This window comes from Eublepharis macularius, chromosome 5 (assembly GCF_028583425.1).
Source record: "Eublepharis macularius isolate TG4126 chromosome 5, MPM_Emac_v1.0, whole genome shotgun sequence".
Lineage (NCBI taxonomy): Eukaryota > Metazoa > Chordata > Lepidosauria > Squamata > Eublepharidae > Eublepharis > Eublepharis macularius.
This window is the reverse complement of record NC_072794.1, coordinates 115,691,520-115,714,595: the sequence shown is the minus strand read 5'-3', so window position 1 is coordinate 115,714,595 and position 23,076 is coordinate 115,691,520. Positions and strand designations below refer to the sequence as shown.

Here is a 23,076-nt window from a genome sequence, read left to right as displayed (position 1 = left end):
GGGTTTTTTCTTTGAACTGGAAAAGAGGTCTATAAATTCTTAATATACAAGCTCACAGTCCTCCACTGCCATTTTCAAAGTACTTTTGAAAAAAAAAAAGATTGAACTAGTCTCATTTTACAAAGATAAGTGTATCACTTAGAAATGCCAAGGCTGATGAATTCAGAAAAGAAACAAAATGTAGTTGCAGATTGTAGCACATGCTTTGTAGATTTGGAAAGCACAAGGTATGGTATGAGGGCAGCATCTAGGGCACTGGATCCAGACCTGGGGCCAGTTAACAAACAATTCAGATCTACTGAATTATTCTTCCAGACAGACACATGGCATTCTGAAAAAAATAATCCAGCATACTAAAGACATATTAGGTCAAAAAAGTTGAGGCTCACCCATCCTGCAAAAACCAACAAGCAAGACAGAATTGAAAGGAGGATGGCCCTGCAGCTGAATTGCTTACAATTTTCAAGTAGTGATTAAATTGATACTTAAAAGCACATTCTAATGAGATAGGCATTGCTTAGTCCATTAACTGGCTAGATTAATTTACACTGCACATCCTTCAACTATTTTAACAAGGGAAGTTACAAAAACCACAGATAACAGATGCCTTCATAAAGAAGGCATTCCTGCTTCTCTCTATTTCAAAAGTGACTGCCTCTCCTACACTGGTGTCAGCTGCAAAGTGTGCACATATCACCAAAAAAAAGGTCATTAGAATTGTTTTTTTAAGCCATATGCAGTTATAGGCAAATGTAAAGAAATCAAAGAAAGTACTATTAGATCATTTAAGCTTTCTTTTAGTGGATTATAACACTATTTCTGAGGAAATACTCAAAATATAGATTTTCTATTTTCAAATACAAACCATGTGACAAAACTATCGAAATATACATATAGTAGCTTGATACCAGTGCTTTGCTATGGTATTTAACTACTTTAAATCCAGTTACCGCTATTCTTCAACTGTCTGCAGTTTCCTTGACCTGATTTTTACCTCAGAACACACAGTTTCACAGCTGACCAGTCAGTGAGAGGGGGGTGCAAGCAGCCAGGCCCTACAGTAGGGTTGCCAGGTCCAGGTTAGGAAATTCCTGGAGATTTGGGGGTTGGAGCCTAGATAAAGTGGGGTTTGGGGGGGCAGGGGCCTCGGAAAGGTATAATATACAGTCTACTCTCCAAAGCAGCCATTTTCTCCAGGGGAACTGATCTCTGTCACCTGGAGATCAGTTGAAATTCTAGGAGACCTCCAGCCACCCCCTGGAGGCTGGCAACCCTACACCACAGGGAGAATGGCAACCCTAGTGAACTTTTAGGGGAAGACTGGGGGGTGCATTTTCCTCAGGACACATTCAATGACTCTCTTAACAACTGTTTAGAATGTTAGGCTGAGCCCCAATCAGGACGTATATGGAAATGACCATGAAAAGCCGGCCCAAGCAGGGAAGAGTGGCTGAGCTAGCAGTTGGGAGTGGGGGGGAAGCAGGCTGTAGCCTGCCAGCCGTACAGGGAAGCTGTATCCCTATGGGAAAACACATTTACCCCTTTTTACCTGCTTAGGGGGCGAATTTCTTAAAATCCCTTCTTAGTGAGCCTCTACATCATGAAAGGAACACTCCCCCCAAATTTCACGTTTCTAGGTCCAGGGGTTTGGGCTGGGCATTGATGATTCAGTCAGGACACTTGTCTTTATATATATAGACTAGCTTGATGCCCGTGCTTCGCTATGGTATTTAACTACTTTAAATCCAGTTATAATACTTATGAGTATGTAACATTTTTCGGTTGAGGGGGGGTTGAGTTGGTTTTGTAGAATAATTGCATCGTACCCGAGTGTCACAAAGGTGTTTGTATAAAGTGAAGCGTGTTGATGCCGAAAACTGATGAAGTGAATTTCGAAATGTAAAATTTATTGAAGAGATTTTAAAAGGAAAAGATTGTAGTGCAATAAATAAAGTGAAAAATATGTACAACCTTTTTTTTCTACTGAAGGACCTCTTTGTAGACCTCATGGGTGGTTTTCCCCTCAGGTGCTAGGATTACTAGGCTTCTGCGTGAGCTCACTCTGAAGCAAGCCAAGTAGAACTGCCCATGTGAGAAGCAGTCCTCCCTCAAGTCAATTTTTGCCACCTTCAGTGTCTGCCCTTGGGACTTCTTGATCGTCATAGCAAAGCAGACCTTGAGGGGGAACTGCAGTCTCTTGAAGAGGTTATCTGATGGTATGAATGGTATGCATGGTATGAACACCGACTCCCCCCGAGCACTGCCGGTGAACAATGTGGCCTCGATGATGTTCCTGTGGAGGGCTTTCACTCATAGTCTGGTGCTATTGCAGTTTGGGTGGGCTGAGGTTCTGGAGCAGCATCACTGGAGCCCCCACTTTGAGGAGAAGCTTGTTGGCTGGGGAGCCAGGAGGGTTGAGCATGTTGAGGAACTCCACAGGGTAGTGGACCGCATCATCCATTTGCACCACTGAGTCCACAGATCTGTACTCCATTTCTTCCCCTTCGAGGGAGTTGTGTTTCATTAATGATGGCAGCCTTGTCATTCTTGGGGGTTAGAATGGCATGCTTACACAGCCCGTCCATAGACTTCTCCGTGATAGTGACGATATCAGAGTATATTGTGGCTGTTAGGTCTGCTAGGGTCGTCACTACTGTGCCCAGGCCTGCAGGGATGGTCACCTTTCCCTTGCCTTGGGACTTGCTGGTACTTGGCCAATGCTGCTCAGTGCACCACAGGAGTACAATGTGCATATTTCTTTGCTGCATCTCTAAGTTGCTTCTTCCTTTTAGCATCAGTATATCTTGCACAACGTCTGCCAGGAGGCTTATTGGAGGCAATAAGAGAATCTTCTACTGTCTTTCTTCTACTGTCTGTAGTTTCCTTTACTTGATTTTTACCTCAGAACACAGAGTTCCACAGCTGACCCATCAGGGAGGGGGAGGGTGTGAGCAGGCAGGAGCCTGCGAGCCACACAGGAAAGCCAGGCCCCACAGGGAGATTGGCAACCCTAGAGGGGAAGGCTGGGAGGTGTATTTTTTCCTCAGGACACATTAAATGATTCCCAGTAGCAACTGTATACTCTTTAGAATGTTGGGGAGATGGCCAATCAGGTTGCATATGCAAATGACCACATGGAAGAGTGGCAGTTGGCGGGGGGGGGGGGAGAGGAGGGAGCACCCTGCCAGCCACACAGGGAAGCTGTATCCCTATGGGAAAACACATTTTACTCCTTTTTACCCCCTTAGGGGCTGAATTTCTTAAAATCCCTTCTTAGTGAGCCTCTACATCACAAAAGGACCGTTCTCCCCAAATTTCACGTTTCTAGGTGCAGGAGTTTGGACTGGGTGTTGGACACTTGTATATATCTATATATAGATATAGATAAAATATTCCATTGCTATCCTGATATCTATCTGGTAATTCTAATGACGGCATCTTTTACCACTTCCTACCAAAAATTTTACAGCAGAGATCACTGATGAAAGCAAAACACACCAAAAACTCACATATACATTCATGCATGAAAACAATGAAACCCATTTCATCACTTCTTTCCTTCTTACATTTAAAAGGTATTTTTTGCTCCTGATGTTTGGAATCTCTTGCTTAACTCAACAAAAAAGCTCCAACTACTTGAAATAAAGAGTATTATTGATTTAATAGCAAAGGTAAACAATTTACAAAAGTACCTGAGAAACTGATATAGAATTATGTCAGTTCTATTTTGGACCACAGTGGAACTATGAGATGTCTTTTCTGGCCACATACAAAGCAAGGCACTGAATGATGGCAGCTACATTGAATTTGGAGCCAGTGTGAAATCTGATTATCCCAACCTAAATTATTATGTCACTCTAGAGTGATTCTAACAGCAACAAATACATGCAACTCTTACAGCAATATTTACCACCACAAAATTGTTTTGTTAAAAAAAAAATACCTTCTTGAAAAGACGCCCAGAATCTTCACTGACTTGGACAAATCGAGGGATGATATTATTCAGGTAGATGTCGCTCAAGGTGGTATGGTCCCTGCTCTCTCGCTTCACCTGGTTTAAGAGAAGATTCCAGCAATTGACTGGTGAAAGAACATTCTGGTCTTTTCTGTGGGGAAAACACAAAGACAATTATTAGCAGAAGCAGGGGGTGATACGCTCAATAATTTTAATAATTCGCAGATCCTTTTAAGAGACTAAAGTTACTGAGCATTTCTTGACATTATATATGCTCGATATTATATATCCTTCCTTTCACCAAAGGTCTCAAGATAGCTCACAGTATAGAGTACAAACATTTTTAAATGATGTCAGCCACTTTGGTATCTTAACACTGAAGGGAAATAAGAACATAGTAAAGATGCGTAATTTTTGGTTGCTGTTACTGAATGATCATTATATTTACAATCAGGTACTACTAGAATTTTTTCCCACAGTGTAAAGATGAAGTCAGATTTCAAACTGGATGATCTCCATCATTCCTAGGTGAGAGGAATTGGATGCCATTTTGAGAGAAAGCGTGGCAACAATCCTCCTCGCAACATGATCATTTCCAGGGCTTTTTTTCAACTGGAACGCGGTGGAACGGAGTTCCGGAACCTCTTGAAAATGGTCACATGGCCGGTGGCCCCGCCCCCTGATCTCCAGACAGAGGGGAGATTAGATGGCCCTCCATGCCACTGGAGCAGCGCAGAGGGCGATCTATACTCCCCTCTGTCTGGAGATCAGGGGTCGGGGCCACCAGCCATGTGACCATTTTCTCTGAGGGTGATTTAAACTTTTAAAAACTCCCCCCTTATTCCAGCTGACCTAAAGTGACATCATTGGTCCTGGGAGCATGTGCGCACTTTGCGCATGCACATGTGGTACCAGGGACACCACCTCCCGCCAAGAGTTGCCCCCTATGCTGGTAACCCACTGAGTTCCACCACCTCTTTTCCTAGGAAAAAAGCCCTGATCATTTCACATCTGTTCACAAAGCAGCCATCAGAATCATCTCATGCTAGGATGCCACATGAATGGGGCTACATTAAAATACCATGATAAATCTCAATTTACAAGTTATGGTTTCATTACACTCCAGTTTAGTGTGATGTTGGAATGCACACTGCCCCAAAACTGTGATGGTAGGTGCTAAACTAAAGTATGTACTAACTCTAGTTTGTCATGAATTTAAAGAAACTGATAGAAAAAGGAGACAAGGGGGAGGCTTGACTTGCCCCCTTCCATTTACTGCAGCCAATCAACAGCAAGTGGATAGCACACATAGTGAGGCTTTCCCAGGAAAATGGAAACACAAAGTTGCTCAAGACAGCATTCAGGAATTCTGCAAGGAAGTGGGAGAGCCAATTTGGTGTAGTGGTTAAGAGTAGCAGGACTCTAACCAGGTTTTATTCCCTATTCCTCCACTTGAAGCCAGCTGGGTGACCTTGGGTCAGTCACAGCTTCTAGGAGCCTCTCAGCCCCACCCACCTCACAGGGTATATGTTGTGGGGATAATAATAGCATACGCTGTAAACTGAGTGGATGTTAAGCTGTTCTGAAGGGAGGTATATAAATCGAATGTTATTATTAATGTTATAGTGAACAGAACGTGAATTGGGATTTCCTTACGGTAGTCTATTATGTATCTCTGACAGGCTAACGGGTTTTGTAACAAACTGTGGTATAAACAAACCACAATTTATTGTGATGCTTGATTGCAGCTTGAATAATCTTTTATCTTGACAGTAAAGGGGCAACAGCGCTGCTATTAAGAGGCCAGTTTCCAAAACTCTGACACACACACATACTCCTCTATGCTCTTGTACCACAGTACAGTCAAAATGTGGATTCCCCCCCCCCACTCACATTGCTTCAATAACAGAAGCAAAGAAAATATTTTACCATCATTATTTCCAATAATAAATTGTGGCAGAAAAAATATGACTTTGAGAAATAATCAAGAAAACAAAAGGAAAAACATTTCCTGAGGAAGACTGAACACGTATGTTAAGGACCAGCTATAGGGGGGAAATTGAGGGGAGAAGAATATCACCTAGTCAAGCAGTTGAGAGTTTAGAATCCTCAAGGGGAGAAGTGGGAGGATTATCAAATTGGCCCACCTCCCTAAGTTTCCACAAACTCCTAGCTTGTGCTATATCATTTTGTAACACTGAACTTTTCGAATACAAAATACTCAGGAACTCTTTCTTTTTTTTTAACATAGTCACCTTTTGTTCTACTGTATTTTCATAATTTATGCTCCCCACTCTCCTAGGTACACACCAATGATTGAAGCAAATCAGGCAGATGAAAAGAGCTGACAATTTATTTTGCACCCTAACATTTAAAATTCTCAATTTTTAAAAATTTTTGCATGGAATAGATTGGCAAGTCAATATCATGGGAAGAAGACAGTAGAGTTTGCCAATGAAATCAAGGGAGTCAAGGAACAGCAACCACAGAAGATATACACGACATTGTTCAGAGCACTGAAACCCAGTATAGTATTTGAAGCCCAGGGGATCCCTTCTCTGGTTTCAGAAACCTCAAACCCTTAATTGCTTTCTAAACTTTTCTCCCAAGGCTAGAAATTTGCTTTGTCTCTAATTGAAAAGTGATGCTCTCAGTTTAATAAATTCTGTACCAGGTACCAGATCCCACACATGTGTTGTGAATCCATGGGCACACAGAACATGCATGGCTCAGAATACGGGCAGAAAATTACTATAAACTCACCGCAGAGAATTATTACTCACTTGATTCTAATTTAACCCAGATTTCAAAAACTCTATCCCAGCAAGAGTACTCTTTCAGCGATAAACCCAAGTTCCAACCCCGGCCCTCACAAAACAGGTAGCAGATTGCATCTATGGTGCACAGTGCCACAGAGGCAGATAAACTGTAAATCACACCACCCTAAATTCAAACTTCTGAAACTGAAACTGGAATATCCAGTTTCAGTTGGATGAAATGCACTCAGCTTTAATATTTTATATTTGCTTCATGAACTTTTAAAGAAATATCCTTCCTGCTTCAGTTACCAATCTCTCTAGATTCAGATAAAACCAACAGTGAGGTTTCTAAAGTAACATTTTTTATAAAATCACTCAGAAACTTTTGCTTTGAGTGTTCTGATAACTGCTTTAGTTTACCTTGGTATTGGGTGGAGGCTCGCTTAACTAATGGCTGCAAAAAAAATTAAAAGTGGATAAACCAGTCATCTCACATTTGTCACCGCTGCTGAGCAGGCAAGCACAGTGAGAAATGCTTGGGGATAAACTCACTAAAGTTTCACTTCAGAACACAGCCTTTGATGAGGCAGGCGACCAAAGACTCCCAACTGATCAGTGTAGTGGGTAAGAGCAGCAGGACTTTAATCTGGAGAATCGGATCTGATTCCCCACTCCTCTGCTTGAAGCTAACTCGGTAACTATGGGTCAGTCATAGTTCTCTCAGAGCTCTCTCAGCCCCACCCACTTCACAGGGTGATAGTTGTGGGGATAATAACAACATACTTTGTAAACTGCTCTGAGTAGGCGTTAAGTTGTCCTGAAGGACGGTATATAAATCGATCATCATCATCATCATCGCTAGTTCCCCAAAGCCAAAAGCCCACTGTAGGAGCAATCCTTCTTGGGCTCCAGCTGGAGCTAGGTGTAGGTGCTCTTTCTAGGTGATAGCCAATCCCCAAGCTCCCTAAATTGCAGGCAGAAGCAAGACTGCATAGCTCTGCACTCTTCCCATCACAGTGTCCTACCAAAGAAACCCACATTTATGATTAGATGACACTAAACAAGCTACATTTACATAAACATATTTGGCATTTATACTTCTTTCAAGATGAAAGTTTTCAAACCATTTTGGCAACTGATTAGGAGGAGGATTCCAACAATGATGCTGGGACTGAGATAGATCAAGATGGGTAGCCATGTTTGTCTGTAGCAACAGAAAAGAACAAGAGTCCAACAACACCTATATGACATAACAAAATTTGTGGTAGGGTATGAATGTTCGTGACCCACAGCTCACTTCTTCAGATATCTGAAGAAGTGAGCTGCGGCTCATGAAAAGCTCATACCCTACCAAAAATTTTGTTATGTCATATAGGTGCCACAGGACTCTTGCTCTTTTCTGCTGGGACTTAGGTTAGCTAGACAGCAGGGAAAAGAAATCATGCACCCTGATACATTAAATGTATCCCCACACCACCCCCGGCATTAAACTACCAGTCCGTCAGATTGTTGCACCAACTAGGTGATCATGAAAGAATAGACCATATGAGCATTTGGATGTATATTATATTGTTATGAGCCTGTGAAGAAGTGGTGGACGAAACAGGATTTTAGAAGCTGGCAAAGCCCGTAGGCTCAGTTCTGTAATATTTGGACCAGTGGGACCTTCTTGTTCCAAGTCCACAGTACTCGACATCCTTGGTTGTTAATATACACATATCCACACTGAGAAGAAACAAGAAGTGATAGCAAAATTACTACACTGGATGATTGGACTGGTTTTTTGCTCTACTTACCTGTTCAACTTCTACCTTACCAGTTGGACTATGTTATAAATTGTATCCATTGTAGACATTTTTGTAGACTGGAAGGCCTGTAGATTATTTTTGTATGTATTACTGTATTTATTGGAAGAATTATTTATCTATAACGCTTAGAGCACTTTGCACTTTCATAATATACAATTATAAAAATTTAAAAATTTAATAATATTGTTCTAGATCCAGAGGAGTTAGCCGTGTTAGTCTGTAGTAGCAAAATCAAAAAGAGTCCAGTAGCACCTTTAAGACTAACCAATTTTATTTTATTGTAGCATAAGCTTTCGAGAATCAAGTTCTCTTCATCAGATGCCTGATCCGAACTGGTCAAATACGTATTTGACCAGTTCGGATCAGGCATCTGATGAAGAGAACTTGATTCTCGAAAGCTTATGCTACAATAAAATAAAATTGGTTAGTCTTAAAGGTGCTACTGGACTCTTTTTAATAATATTGTTATAATTGTAGATTTTGTGTGCTTGTTAATAAGATCAGTTGATTCTCTCCAGAAAGGTTGTTTCCCTTCTTGTTCTGCAGAACAATTTATACAACAAATACTTGAAAGTACACATTGTAATATAATGAGAAGAGTCCAGCTGGATCAAATCAAAGGTCTGTCTCCCAAAGAATCCACTCAAATGCTTATAGGAACATTACAAGCATGGCATGAAAGCAAAAACTCCCTCCTGCTTTTGCACCCCAATATCTGTTATTTTAAAGGTGTAGTACCTCTGAACCTAGAGGTTCTTCCTAGAACTTTCCTCAGTAATTTTATCCATTACCCTTTCTAAATCCATCTATTTTACTTGCTGTTACATCTAGTGGCACTAAATTCCATAGTGAATTATGCAATGTGAAAATTGCAGTAGGTTAAAGCAGAAATCATTGGAAAGGGGTTGGAAAGCAGAATTAACCACTCTTGAAATTAAAGTAGCATCCAATATAGGCAACTAGCATAAAGAATGAGCAAGTGACAACTGGGATCAGCATGTCCACTAGGTAGCCCTAAGCAATCACCTAGGCCACCAATGGTGGAGGGGCACCATCTACCACTTCCCCCACCTGTTTCTCCTGGCATCCAGGCCCTAGCGGGTGGCTGTAGGAACCCTGCTCTTTTCTTCCCTCCCTTCACTGCAGGGCAAGGCAGGCCCAGTCCTCTTTCTCCTTTTCTTGCTGCCTCGTACCCATGCTGGGAAAGTGGAGAGGATGGATGATGGTTTTGCATCTTGCTGCAAGGAGGGTGGATGTTGCCTTGTCTTGCTGCTGGGGTAGAGAGGACTGCTGTGCCATGCTTCACCTCGCCAGTGGCTTCTCTTAGTGGTAGTGAAGAGTGGGAGGAAAGCTTGCAGACAGTACAGTGGTGGTGGTTGCAGACTAGAGCCCCCAAATTTCTTGAGCCAGCCCTGACTGGTACATCAGGAAAGGGGACTGATGGACCTTTGGGGGTGCTGGAAAAAAAAGCCTCAGTGCTGAATTTGATTCATAAACTATAACCAGGGTTTTATGAATTATTAAGAAAAGGGGACCTTTACTGGACTACTCCTAGAAAGCTATGAGAAAAAGTCTAGGGCCGCTATTTTCTCTAAGGGTTATCTGAATGCCTTTAATTCTTTTGTGTGTTTAAACATCTGTGTGTGCCTACAGTCTGTATACACAACGTAGGTTAGCTCTAATATTTGTAGAAAGCAAAAAAGTTTCATAAAACAATGTGAGAAACTGAAAGCTAGCAAATCTAGGCTTATGCTAGGAATGGTTCATAGGATGGCATATGTAATACAAATAAGACAAATTCATTGTAAAAAGAGAGCAGTTTTAAGATATACATTCATTTAACTTTTTTCAAGTGTTATCTTTGTAGACCTCATGAAACGTTTTCTCTGAGCAAAGAGATTACTGTCAGTAATTTCATGAAGCTTTCATTTAAAACAAAAACAAAAGACCATGCTAGCTTTAAATTTAGCTCTCATTCAAACATTCTAGTAGAGCCAGTGCAAATGTAGCATTGATCTTGGTTTAGACTGTAAGGCATGGAATTGTATTATACACACACACACACACACACACCAGTGTGCATGTGTGCACAATGCACACACTTTTTGTCCATGAGTAAATTCCCATTGTTCTTAATCAGCTTTATTTAGCACAGTGTCTGAACACTGTTAACACTGATAATGCTGCCTCTAGTTCAGTAATGAACCTAAACTCCAATACAGAACCTGATCCACCCCTGAACTCCACCTACAGTTCCTAAACCATGGCTTAGGGCAGGTCTCTCTTATATAAACTGTCATTATCTTACATCTGCTGTGGTCACCAACATTGTTATTTTGTACATGTACCAAGCCTATACTAGAATAAAGTATGTTATGTAAGCAAAAAGAGGTTTTTAAACAGCTGGACTTGAGTCTAGTGGTCCTTAGAGACCAACAAGATTTTCAGGGATAAGCTTTTGAGAGTCAGAGAGTCCTTCTTCAGATACAAATAGATTCCCTTCCTTTGGATATCTGCCATAGACCTCACATTTGTTCCAAGTCCCAACAGTTTTTTGGTGGTCAAGATTAAATCGATCTGGAATCAGCTACAGACGTAAAACATTAAATGTTTACCATTTATATACTGCCATAACAGTTAAATATTTTTCAAAGCTTGGGAAACAGGCAAAGGTTTACCTGTGCATTGCATGATCATCTCTGCCTGTGGAATTCATATATTCCACTGTTGGCCTTACTGTTCATCATCTACACACAAGGCCGACTCCAGAACATATCAGCATGTTAATATTTCTTTTTAAAAAATCAGTAGCAGAGCTGACAATATATAAAAATATGCAGGCTAGATTCATTGTGAGCTTATTAATGTTTAAACAGTTGCATTATTAAACAAAATTTACTTCCCTGGACTTCATGTAGCAGTTTTAAGCAGGTATTTTATTTGGTTAGTTTTATTGCCATTGCTGCTAAGACACTGTAATCAGTCTTGAGCCAGCAGAAAGAGTCAAGTTAGATATCTCAATGAATAAAATAAACAGAAAGTGACATGGCACATGGTCCCTACTCTAATTTAAGAGGACCAATTTGACCCAAGTAGAGAGGCTACACTGGTTGAATTTGGTGCCCCAATTCTAAAAGCATGCATGGCAATCCCCTGGGAGGATCTACCACATACCCTCAATAAACTAAACAGAACAGTGCCTGGATCCACCTCAACAGAACTTGGAGGCCTTCCCAGCTGATCCTGCCTCTGACACATTAACTTGGCTGGATTACTTCATTTCACTTTATCATTTGTTTACATCTGCTCTTTTTTCCACTATATTGTGTAACACTTGGAAGGCACAATAATAAAAATATTTTTTTAAAAGCCAGGCTATGACAGGAATGTAGCCAACAGCTGTAGAATGGATTTTAAAGCTCATCTGGAATAAAACAAAGGAGGGGCTTTTGAAAAAGAAAGCCTCATGAATGTTTTCCCTTAAAAGCAAAGAGGAGGAAAAGGAGATGAAAATAGAAGACATGATTATTTGGTGTTTGTGTGTATCTATATCGATATATCTATATCTAAAGTCATTAATGCTAAAGAACACAATGATAGCTGGCAACTCTAGATCAATAGGATATTATTCTATAAATATGAAGTTTGAAATTCATTTGTCCAGTTTCACTGCTGATGGGATCACACACACTATTTGTGCCTGGCCCAAGAGACTTAGGGCCTCAACCCACGCTACCATGAACAGACCTACCATCATACTTTCCCCAAAGCTATCACTTAACATTAGAGGGGGAGAGGAAACATCCAGAGTAATAGCCTATGATGCATATTGTTCTAGATGGGGGAAGTGCAACAGGAAGGGGCAATCAGCCAACGACCTCTCACTCATGTGACAGTGGCAGGTGGGGCGATCTCACTCAATAGCCCATTCTCACAGCAGTCCTCCATTTCATAGGATCTCAGAACTTTCAGTAGGGACTTTGCAGGGCCATAGGAGGCTGCTGGGTGAGGGTGAAAGTCATAACAATTGCTTCTGAGGAACTGACGTGTTAGATGCAAGCCTTGAAGACAAACCAAAAAGCTTCACATTTTCCACTCCAGAATTTGAAAGGCACCCTTCCCCAAGACTCTTCCATATTTTTATGAAGAGCAAACGAGGAGCTATTGCCGAAGGCTTTCACGGCCGGAGAACGATGGTTGTTGTGGATTTTCCGGGCTGTATCGCCGTGGTCTTGGCATTGTAGTTCCTGACGTTTCGCCAGCAGCTGTGACTGGCATCTTCAGAGGTGTAGCACCAAAAGACAGAGATCTTTCAGTGTCCCAGTGTGGAGAAGATGTTGGCAGGTAATTTATATCTACTCAGGATGGTGGGTTTGGGCTGAGTCATCCTGTAAGATTCATCTAATCCTAACCCACCTTCCTGAGTAGATATAAATTACCTGCCAACATCTTCTCCACACTGTGATACTGAGAGATCTCTGTCTTTTGGTGCTACACCTCTGAAGATGCCAGTCACAGCTACTGGCGAAACGTCAGGAACTACAATGCCAAGACCATGGCGATACAGCCCAGAAAATCCACAACAACCAAACTAGGAGCTGGTCACTGTCACACTAGTATGAAGGAAAATAGTAAAGAGTCCAGTAGTACCTTTAAGACTAACCAACTTTTTTGTAGCATAGGCTTTTGAGAACCGCAGTTCTTTTTATCAGATGCATCTGATGAACCGTGGTTCTCGAAAGCTTATGCTACAAAAAAGTTGGTTAGTCTTAAAGATGCTACTGGACTCTTTACTATTTTGCAACTACAGACTAACACAGCTAACTCCTCTGGATCTCTGATAGTATGAAGAAGACAATAAGAACTGCATTCTTGAGCTGGAACCAGATATTCACCATCAGGCTCTTGTCAGACTTCTAACTTACACCCACAATGCTGCAGTTGCTAAATCCAGGGTTTTTCAACCCATGAATTGGGACCTTACCTGCTAGGTCACGAGCCCCTACAGAACCATCTTGTTTTTTGCTGCCTTTTGGAACATCCATTGCTATTGCACGTGCAGAGAGAGTGATGGAATCTCACCTCCTGCCTCTCTTTACATGAACACATGCTGAGGTAAGGTTACTTAGCAGTACAAGCTGGTTCAGATTCCCCTCCACCACCAATAAAAGTCTGCCCCCGCCTTCTCTCCCTTCTTTCACCTAACACAGTCTAGCCACCCTCTGCCCGATATATAGGTAAAGAGACTCTCATCTCAAAAAATATTATTTTATTAGATGACACTCTGGCCCTCATTCATGCTGAAGTACAATGAAATCTCAATAAACAAATGACTTCTTCTGTAAGAAATATATAGCTGTATTTTGTTGTAGGAGTCATTGTTATAAATATAGATATCATTGAATTTCATTTTTTTTTAATAAAAGATGTATCTTTTAAAAAAAAGTTTAGTTACATTTAAATGGAAGAACACAATAAGAGAATGCCTTTTTCAAAATGATTCGATCTGGTAGAGCTTCTTGTCCTATGAAAAATACCACAAAAATGACAGAAATTTGCTGCCTGGATTTTTTTACAGTATTAGCGTCTATGGGAATTGGAAAAGTTGGAGCAATTCAATGGTACCATTAGCTCCAATTGCCAGAAAGCACAGTCACGCAGAAGAGCAATAAATAAATAAATAAATAAATAAATAAATAAATAAATAAATAAATAAATAAATAAATAAATAAATAAATAAATAAATAAATAAATAAATAAATAAATCTTATTTGCTAGGCATGTGCTGCTTCAATAGCCAACAAAAGGATACAAAGGCAGCATTCCACACAGTGGACAATGTTCACTTTCATACATATGTGTACAAAAATAGCAAAAGTGCTGCCACAATGGATGGCTTTACAGTCCAGTGCCTAGCTAGTCATGGCTTTTCAAATGACACTGCTTGTGCAAATGGCCTCATGAGGGTCATCTTACAGTGAGCGATCTGCTCCAATACAACCCTCGGCAATCTCTGTTTTAGCTGCTGCAATATTACAGAGGGATTGGACAGCCTACGCCTATATATAGGGTTGGGCATCTGAGCAGCCAAAAGAGATTTGGTCAACAGGCCAGTGAAATCATCACCAAGTGTTTTAAAGCACTGACCGTACTAGAAGGGAAAAAAAGATACTTAAACAGGCTTCATATCTTGGCTAAATTATAAAAAGAACATATGTTCTTTTTGTGTAACACACATTGACACTGACAGATCTCTGTCTTTCGGTGCTATACATTTAAAGTTGCCAGTCACAGCTGCTGGCGAAACGTCAGGAACTACAATGCCAACGTTTTCCGGCCATGAAAGCCTTTGACAATATAACATATGTTACTGTTAAACAAGAAACTAAGCACAGAAAAAAATGTTCTGAATTATTATAACAAGTAACTTATCTAACTTGTTATAATAAATAACTTAACTCTCTATGGCTTGCACCGTGAAACACCACGGTTAACATAATTTTTTAAAAAATAAATGAAATTAAAGCAGAAATAATACAAAGTAATAGCATCTATTGAAAAAACAAGTTAATTTTAAGCTAGTTTCATTGGCAGGCAACAAGCCAATTGTTTAAGCACCATCAGCAAGGTTTTCCACCATCACCTCCATCATCAAGTTTGTCATCAGTATTTTCTTCCTTTATCTTCTGAATACTGACTGCTGCAAATTATATCATAATACAATACTGAAAAGAGGCAGGCTGATGCCTACATTGTACAATTTTTAGAACATTTGAAAACTATCAAGTAATAGGTAGTTGACTGACTGTATTAGACTGAATCAGTCTGCTAATTCTAGGTGTATGATTGAAGTATTAAAGGACCTTCAAAACTGACTGCATTTTTACTGCTGCCTATTGGCTACGGGCTTTTGACTGGCATCTCTTTGATGCAAACTGAGTAGTTCCAGAGCCTTGAGAAGAATCAATAGTGGTCACAGAGAGCACCCGCTGCTTCTGTATAAGTCAATTACATCATCCCAGCAGCCACAAGTCTCCCCTTAGGCAGCAGGATGAGAGGGAAAACAGAAGGAAGGACTTCCACAAACATCAACAAATTAATCTCTGGTATTAATTCCAAAACAGAATAACAGTACTAGCATTTTTTAAAAGTTAGATAAATACATGGAGAAAGGACTCAGCTATCATTAATAAAGTCAGTGTGACATAGCAGATACTTCTAAGTGGCCTGGATTCAAATTTCTCTTGAACCCTGAAGCAAACTGGGTAGCCTTGGGAAATTTACTATCTCCCAGCCTAAACTACCTCCCAAGGTTGAAGAGAACAAAAGGGGATACCGTATAATCACAGAATATATATTTCCCTGAGCTCTTTATAGAAGGGGCAGAATCCAACTACGATACATAAATACGTACAAGTCTGAAATGGAATCTGCATGGTCAGACTTCTGACTATTTAGACCTAGAGAAAGGATGGATGTCATAATGAAGTTGCCTTATATATAGTCAGGTCCTCGGTTTCTCCAGGCCACTGCTGTCTATTCAGACTATCAACAGCTCTCCAAGGTCTTAGGTGGCAGTATTTCACCTCACCTACTACCAAATCTTTTTAACTGGAGATGCCAGGGATTTAACCTGGGATCCTCTGCAAGCGAAGAGGATGCTCTGTCACTGAGCCACAGCCCCATCTGCCATGTTTCTATACTTCCCTGGAGTACATGACTGATCACCGCTGACAGAAGACTGAGCAAATGAATGGAGCACAGTTACATTTTTCAATTCTGCTCTTTTCAAAAGTTGTTTGGCAAGTGCATTAATAACAGTTAAGCTTTATCAAAATACAAAGTTCAGCACAGACACTTATCTTAAAGCCGGATAAAAGCAGGAGCGACGCACTGGTGTGTCTACTCAGGATGCCATCTTGCCCCCACTGGCTTAACAATGAATTAGACTTGACATGTTACCTGTTAAGCGACAACATAGTGCTTTTGCCTACCAAAAGAGCTTAATTCATCTAATATGCCTAGGCTAGCACCCTTTTCTTCTAAAGCATACAAGAAGGAACTGTATAATTCTACTGTATTCTTGGACCCCCTCTGCAATACAGGCTTTAGGATCACGATTTAATAGCTTTAAAACAACATGCCATTGAGATACAGATGGACTCAGAAGAATAACAAAACAATGGATGGCAGAACTCACTCCAGTTTCACAAAGCAAACTTATCTAGCTCTCCTCCCCTAGGCAACAAAATAAGGAGATTAAAAAAAAAATCTCCTGAACCCATGCACTTGCGGCCTCATTCTTAGCTGGAGTTTTCAGAACAGAGCATGGCAGCATTGAGAGATGAGTTCTTGTTTGGAACATCTTATCTCACAGGCCTTAAGGGACTTAAACTGTATCTGAAGATCTAATGAAAGAAATTGTTGGCACAAATACTGCTAACAGTGGCCTCAGTACCAGATGTTCTGTAAATGCAACCTGTTAATACAATCACTACATTAACTATGAATATTCATTAACAGTAATCTGAAGATTCACAACACAAAACACTACAGATAAGCAAAACTGGGTATTATACAGCTCCTTTGAGTCAAGGATATTAACTTGCAATCCATTATACATATTCTATAGAGTAAGTTCCATTAAATTCTGTGGAATGGGCCAATGATCTTCTTGGTGTAAGACACCTTTATACATTAAATGTGCTTTCATAAGAGCTGTCATCTCAGAAGCAGTTTCTAGAGTATGCAGACATGAATACCAAAGTATTCAAACACTTGTCACAAACACTTGTCACAAACAAATAAGGGTAAAGGAAGGGAACAGTGCACAAAACAGAAAAGGACAACATCCTTCTTCTCCATTCATCATATTTTCCCCAAAATAAAATGACTACAAGGTTCTGGCCCTTACTTATATGAGTTAAAGAGAGGCTTCCTATGCCTCACTACTACATTAATGAAAAATTAAGAATGAATTATTATCCCACTACTACCATGAACTCAGCAGGTGGCCTTGGGTAAGTCACTCCTCTCAGCCCAGCTCCCCAGCTGTATTGTGGGGATAATAATAACAATAACACTGACTTTGTTCACCACTCTGAGTGCGGCACTCATCTGTCTAGAAGAGTGGTAGAGGAGGGGAAGGAGGAGGAGTAGATGAAGATTATAAGCTTAATCAAGAGGAATCAGGTAGCAGGTGATGTGAAAGACTCAAGACCCTGGTGATCCACTGCCAGCCATAGTAGATAATATGGATAGACCAATGGTCTGACTCAGTATTAGGCACCTTAATGTATACCAGTTTGATAATCCTGACATGAACACAAGATTCTGAACCTCCCCGCAAAATCTGAACACCAGTACAGCCTGAAAATGCCTTGTCCTAATTCAACTAAAGCCTGGAGACTAAATAGTTAAAGAGAAATCTCAGCTGTCTAAAGTACTGTGCCACAAATCCCAAAGCTATTCCAAGGCAGTGCATATCAGAAATACCAAGGGCCCACAGAAATATGGCAAGTAGAAACGTTGGTGTCTGATGGCGCCGGTTTGCATGTTGAAGCACCACATGTGGTTACACTTGAAAGATCACTGAGAACAAAAAAATAAATCAAACACAACATGATTCCACTTTCTGTCTGGGGCTGTCACCTTGATCTTTGCTGTTATTGTCCTGCCCTAAATTCAGCTGCATCCAGCCAGGGCACAAAACTTGGCATCTTAACTGCACTTTTGCTCTCAACCATTGGTGCTCTCTCCTTAGCCCTTTCTTAGTGCATTTACATTAGGCGTAAGCACATTTCATCCAAAAGAAGTTTTAAAAATAGAAAACTGATTATTTAGCATAGTTATTCAACACAGGCAGCTGAGCAGTGGGAAACACTTGCCGAGATAAGGGATCTCCCTGCAGTAAAGAGATCATAATCTAAGAGAGATGGACAGGAAAAACAGGATATGCTGGGGGAAAAGCAGGGGTGAAGGTAATGAGGTTTAACTTTAGCAAAAAATTAAAACCTCAGTCACAATAATAATCATGCACATGCAAGAAATGATTTAGTCATAACTTCAGGATATATGTCTGGTCATGAGAAACAAAGCTGAAATATCACTACTGCCTCAAAATACAAGGGAATGTGGGCGCAACTAAAAGCAACTAAATAAGCTGAACAGCTGTGCAAAAGGGGAAATGTTCACATTTAGATTTAGGACCACCCAAGGAAGAAGAAGGAAGCATCAAAGGTGTAGGATTCAAAGGGATCCCTTGAAACAGATTTTTTAAAAATCTGTTCTAGTTCATTATTTTAGTTAGTTATTGCTCCAGTGTTTATGTAGTCTGAAAAGTCTTAGTAAACATGTATTTGTTTACTCTATGTAATTGTTTATGGAAATATCCTTGACACTGTATGGAAATGTCCTTGATATTGTATAGAAATGTCCTTGAATCTGATCGTACTAATCTCACACTATGTAATCTGCCTTGAGTCTCCATGAGAAAGGCAGAATATAAATGGCAGGCAGGCAGGCAGGCAGACAGACATAAAAGAATTAAAGAATGAAATTTTCCACTAAGAACCTGAACTGTCCTAATGCAAGAGGCAGCAGCAAACTGGGGCAGATGGGTGAGGTTAGTTTTTATTTGGAGCCTTCCTCAGTCCCATCTGTCATTTCAAGAGAAGAGGCGGAGCCATGCCAAGAACATAATTGGGCCAGGAGGATGGCACCCAACAGAATGTGCTATTGAGCTGCCTAAAGCAGCAGTTTCTGAGTCAGCCCAGAAGACAGTTTTTCAGAGTCTAGCACCAAGAGCAGGGGACACCAAAGATCATACCTTTAAAAAGTCATAAGGTTGAGAGTAGAATATACTGGGGAGGAGTCTCTGTCTGCTGGAACTGACAGGGTCTTGGAAGAGGCATTGTTTTATTATATGTTTAAGATCTGAAGGACAGGGAAAGAGGAGCCACTGTTCAGTTAATTGCAAGAGGTGGAATATGGTGGTGGGAGAGGTGAAGGTGATTTAAACAAGTTCTGCATTTGCCTTGTCCCAGTCAACAGAAACCTAATATTCATGTTAATCGTTCAATGAATTTGAAAGTGCTGTTGACAAATGCCAGGCTAGTCAGTGGGAAATAATCTGCAATTCAGGAGCTGATCCTGGTTGAAGAAACTGACCTAGCATGCATCACCAAGATCTGGTTGGACTAGATGGGAAGTGTGGTTTTCACCCCAGTGATGTTCTCGAGGGTTTTTGGTGCAGAGTCAACCCAGATTTCATGATCTGGGAGGCTGTGGCCTATCGAGCTACTGTCACCATAAACAGATCCATTGTCAGAGCTCTAATTTTGATTGTATATGCCAGATGTTGAAAATATTACCCATCTGACTTGCTAAGATCAGTGCAATCCTAAGGAAACTAAAGGTTTTACATTATGATGCTAATAATATGAGTGGATTTTCAATGATGTAAGCATACAAAGCCACCTTTACAAACATGCTAACAAACATCCCAATTAGCATTAAAAAGTCTATAAGCATGAATTGAAACAGCCATAAGAGAAAATTCACGTCACCAACCCAGTAAGGCAAAACAAAGTAAGAAATTCAGCTTGTGTAGACCTCACCATATTAATAATTGAGCAGATCTGCCTTTGAACAAACAGCTCTGTGAGTACAAGCCTTTCATATAATGAATCAAAGCTTCAAAAAGATTCTGCCATTTTACAGAACAGGTTTCAGTGTGCCATGGTTAATCCCTTTTGGAGCTCAAAAACAAGTATTAAGCAGGTTTCTCGACACAGCATATACACTGTTACAGGTGTTGTAACATGAGACAGATTTCTGAAGAATCATATAAGGTTTATAAGGTTTCTTTTTAAATTAAGTTCCAGGAATTAGGGGGATTTCATGGAACTTCATTGCCAGCATACAATGGTTTTTGGGACTTGTTCCCTAATCAAGACCCCATGTGGTAGTACAAAAGAATTTAGGACGAGTTATCATGAAACACAACATACATTACATCACTACTATGTCATTATAAAGACAGGATGCTGATCCTGAAATAAAAATACTTGGGATCTCAAACAGAGTAGCAAATTCTATTATTCTATTACTTGTTTTGATATCCCTCAAAACAACATTAAATTTATCCACCTTTTAACAGTAAAGAACAATTAATCTCAGTATTTATTAAGGATATTTTCCTCATAAACAACCCCCCTCAAGCATTCCACTTCCTATTTCTGCAAACTGTGTAAAATTTTAGTTTTAAATAGCTTTTTGTTGCTTTCTATTCCTTGTTAACATACCCAAGTGTGCATTCCATAGTAACAAGGCACCCACAGCATCACTTGGGAAAATGTCGAGTATGATAGGATTTTAAAGGCTTAACACAGTTTTACACAAGATTTATTCATTCAAACAGTTAAATGTCCTTCTATAATGCCGGCAATGCATTTTAAGACTTTCAAGCAGTGACAATATTCTGATTCCTTCCTTACCACCCCTTCTACAAACAAGGTTCTGCTTATGAACATCTGTTGTTTGTGAGGGCTCAATCTGAAGGCTGTCAGACTTGTTCTGCATTCTTTCTTCTTCGGCACACAGGCGGCAAAGAAGTCACCTGAATCTCACGCTGGGGTGCCCTGACCATTCTGAAATCCCAGAGCTAACAATTGCTGCTTAGCTTCCAAAGATTATTTTTGATTTCTAAAGTCATTTTATAACCCTGCCTTAAAACAGGGCAGAGTACTGCACTGGTTTAGCTGTTTTGCAAAAATGAAGCTCTCCCACAGGTTTGAACAATGAGTTGAGCTTCCTCAGTTATAGGTGCTAATTGCTCAGCAAGACCTATCCCTTAAAGATTTAGTTAACTGTTTATCATATTTCATGCTACATCTTCCTTGATGCCTTTGGAATGCTTGCTCTGCTCATTGATCAAGAGTTGGGGATGATCCTCACTTCCTCTGCATTAACTGGCTTCTCTTTGGTTACTGTTTCAAAGTGGTCTCTCTTTGTAATATCTCCCCACCTTCTTGCCTTTCTGTTGGTTATAACTAATGATAAATGTATGTGCTATGGATATACACCTTATGCATATGATGAAGTAAGCTCTAACTCACAAAGTTTATGCTGGAACCACTTTTGTTAGTGTGATAGAACCCTAAGATTCCATATGGTTCAAGAGTATCATCTAGAGTGTCTGGGTTCTTGTACTCCTGGAGCTTACATGAGAATAATGCTTTATACTTCGTTTCATATTAGGGCTACCTGGCTAACTTAATCCTTTTTTGACAAAGGGCAGCCGGTTTGGGTCAGAGTCCCTTTTCATCATGTTAGTGCAGAACCATTAAAATGGTGGGACCATCCTCTACTAATTCTCTGACTGGTGGAAATAGCCTTTGACATCAGAGATGGATGTCAATAGTCTTTGACATCAGAGCTTTGCTTGAATTGGTTAGATTTGCCAATCAATCTTACCAAGGAGGACTTTTCTTTGACCCCACTTTGGAACTTCTGGAGACCCCAAGACCAGTGGGCCAGGGGTTAAGGACTCCTTCACTATCTTGGTACTACAAGGAACTCTGCATATGCTCTGAGGAACCTTCTACAACATAGGTAAAGTGTGCTTAGCTGAGTTAGTCAACATTTTTTATTTTATTTGATAGACTGTGTGCTGTGTGGATTTTGTATTTTGTCCTCCTTCCTACCTCTTTTTGAATCCACTCACCATTTCTCCTTTTTCTATAATAAATCTTTTTATAAAGGCGTTTTTGGCTTCCTTGGTACAATCTATTTCTCTGAGATATTTCTCTGATTTCAAACCGCTTGGGCACTACCCACAGTTTGCTATAAGATAGCTTTTCAGGGTTTCCACCCTGTTACTTGGTTGTTTTTCTAGGGCTGAGCTGGAACAGACCTTTGGACACTTACCATGAAGGGTCCTTCTCCTCTGAGGAACAGAGGACATCTTGGGTGATTCCCACAATCCAATCAGGGAGGCAGGAAATTGATTATATCTTCCTCTTCCTATTGATGTGTGCGTCACCCTCTTTCAGTTCAAGGTGACTCGACAAAACAGTCTCATATATATTTTTAATTTAATTTATTGGATTTATACTCCGCCCACCCAACATCAGTGGACTCAGGGCGGATCACAGTACAACTTAAAAAACATACATGCCTAATTTTTTTAAAAAACAAACAACTCTGTATGAGATGAAGAATAGTAAACCAGAAATATAGAACTAGTAATCAGAAGGAAAGGAAGACGAAGTACCCTTGGGAGGGCAAGATGTCCTCCGTTCCTCAGAGAAGGACCCTTCATGTTAAGTGTCCAAAGGTCCATTCTCCCTCTGAGGCGGAGGACATCTTGGGTGCTCCCAAAGCAGTTATTTATCACCGGGTGGATTATGGTCTTCGTCTGGTAATTCATGCTACAACACCCTTCTTCCAAAGGCAGCATCCATCAAGTCATAGAAATTTAACTTGTAATGTCGCACAAATGTGGATACTGAAGACCAAGTAGCAGCCTTGCACACTTCCTCGACAGATGCCT

General features: G+C 40.4%; 1 protein-coding gene across 5 annotated transcripts in view; it reads right to left on the bottom strand.

Moving 5' to 3' along the window:
- SRGAP2 (SLIT-ROBO Rho GTPase activating protein 2) overlaps positions 1–23,076 on the bottom strand; it is a 305,908-nt gene that overhangs the window by 147,336 nt on the left and 135,496 nt on the right. For all 5 annotated transcript variants that reach the window (XM_054979474.1, XM_054979478.1, XM_054979475.1 and 2 more), the window contains exon 4: positions 3,944–4,106. In XM_054979474.1, the coding sequence (XP_054835449.1) occupies positions 3,944–4,106 (163 nt within the window). The remainder of the gene's footprint in view (positions 1–3,943; positions 4,107–23,076) is intronic.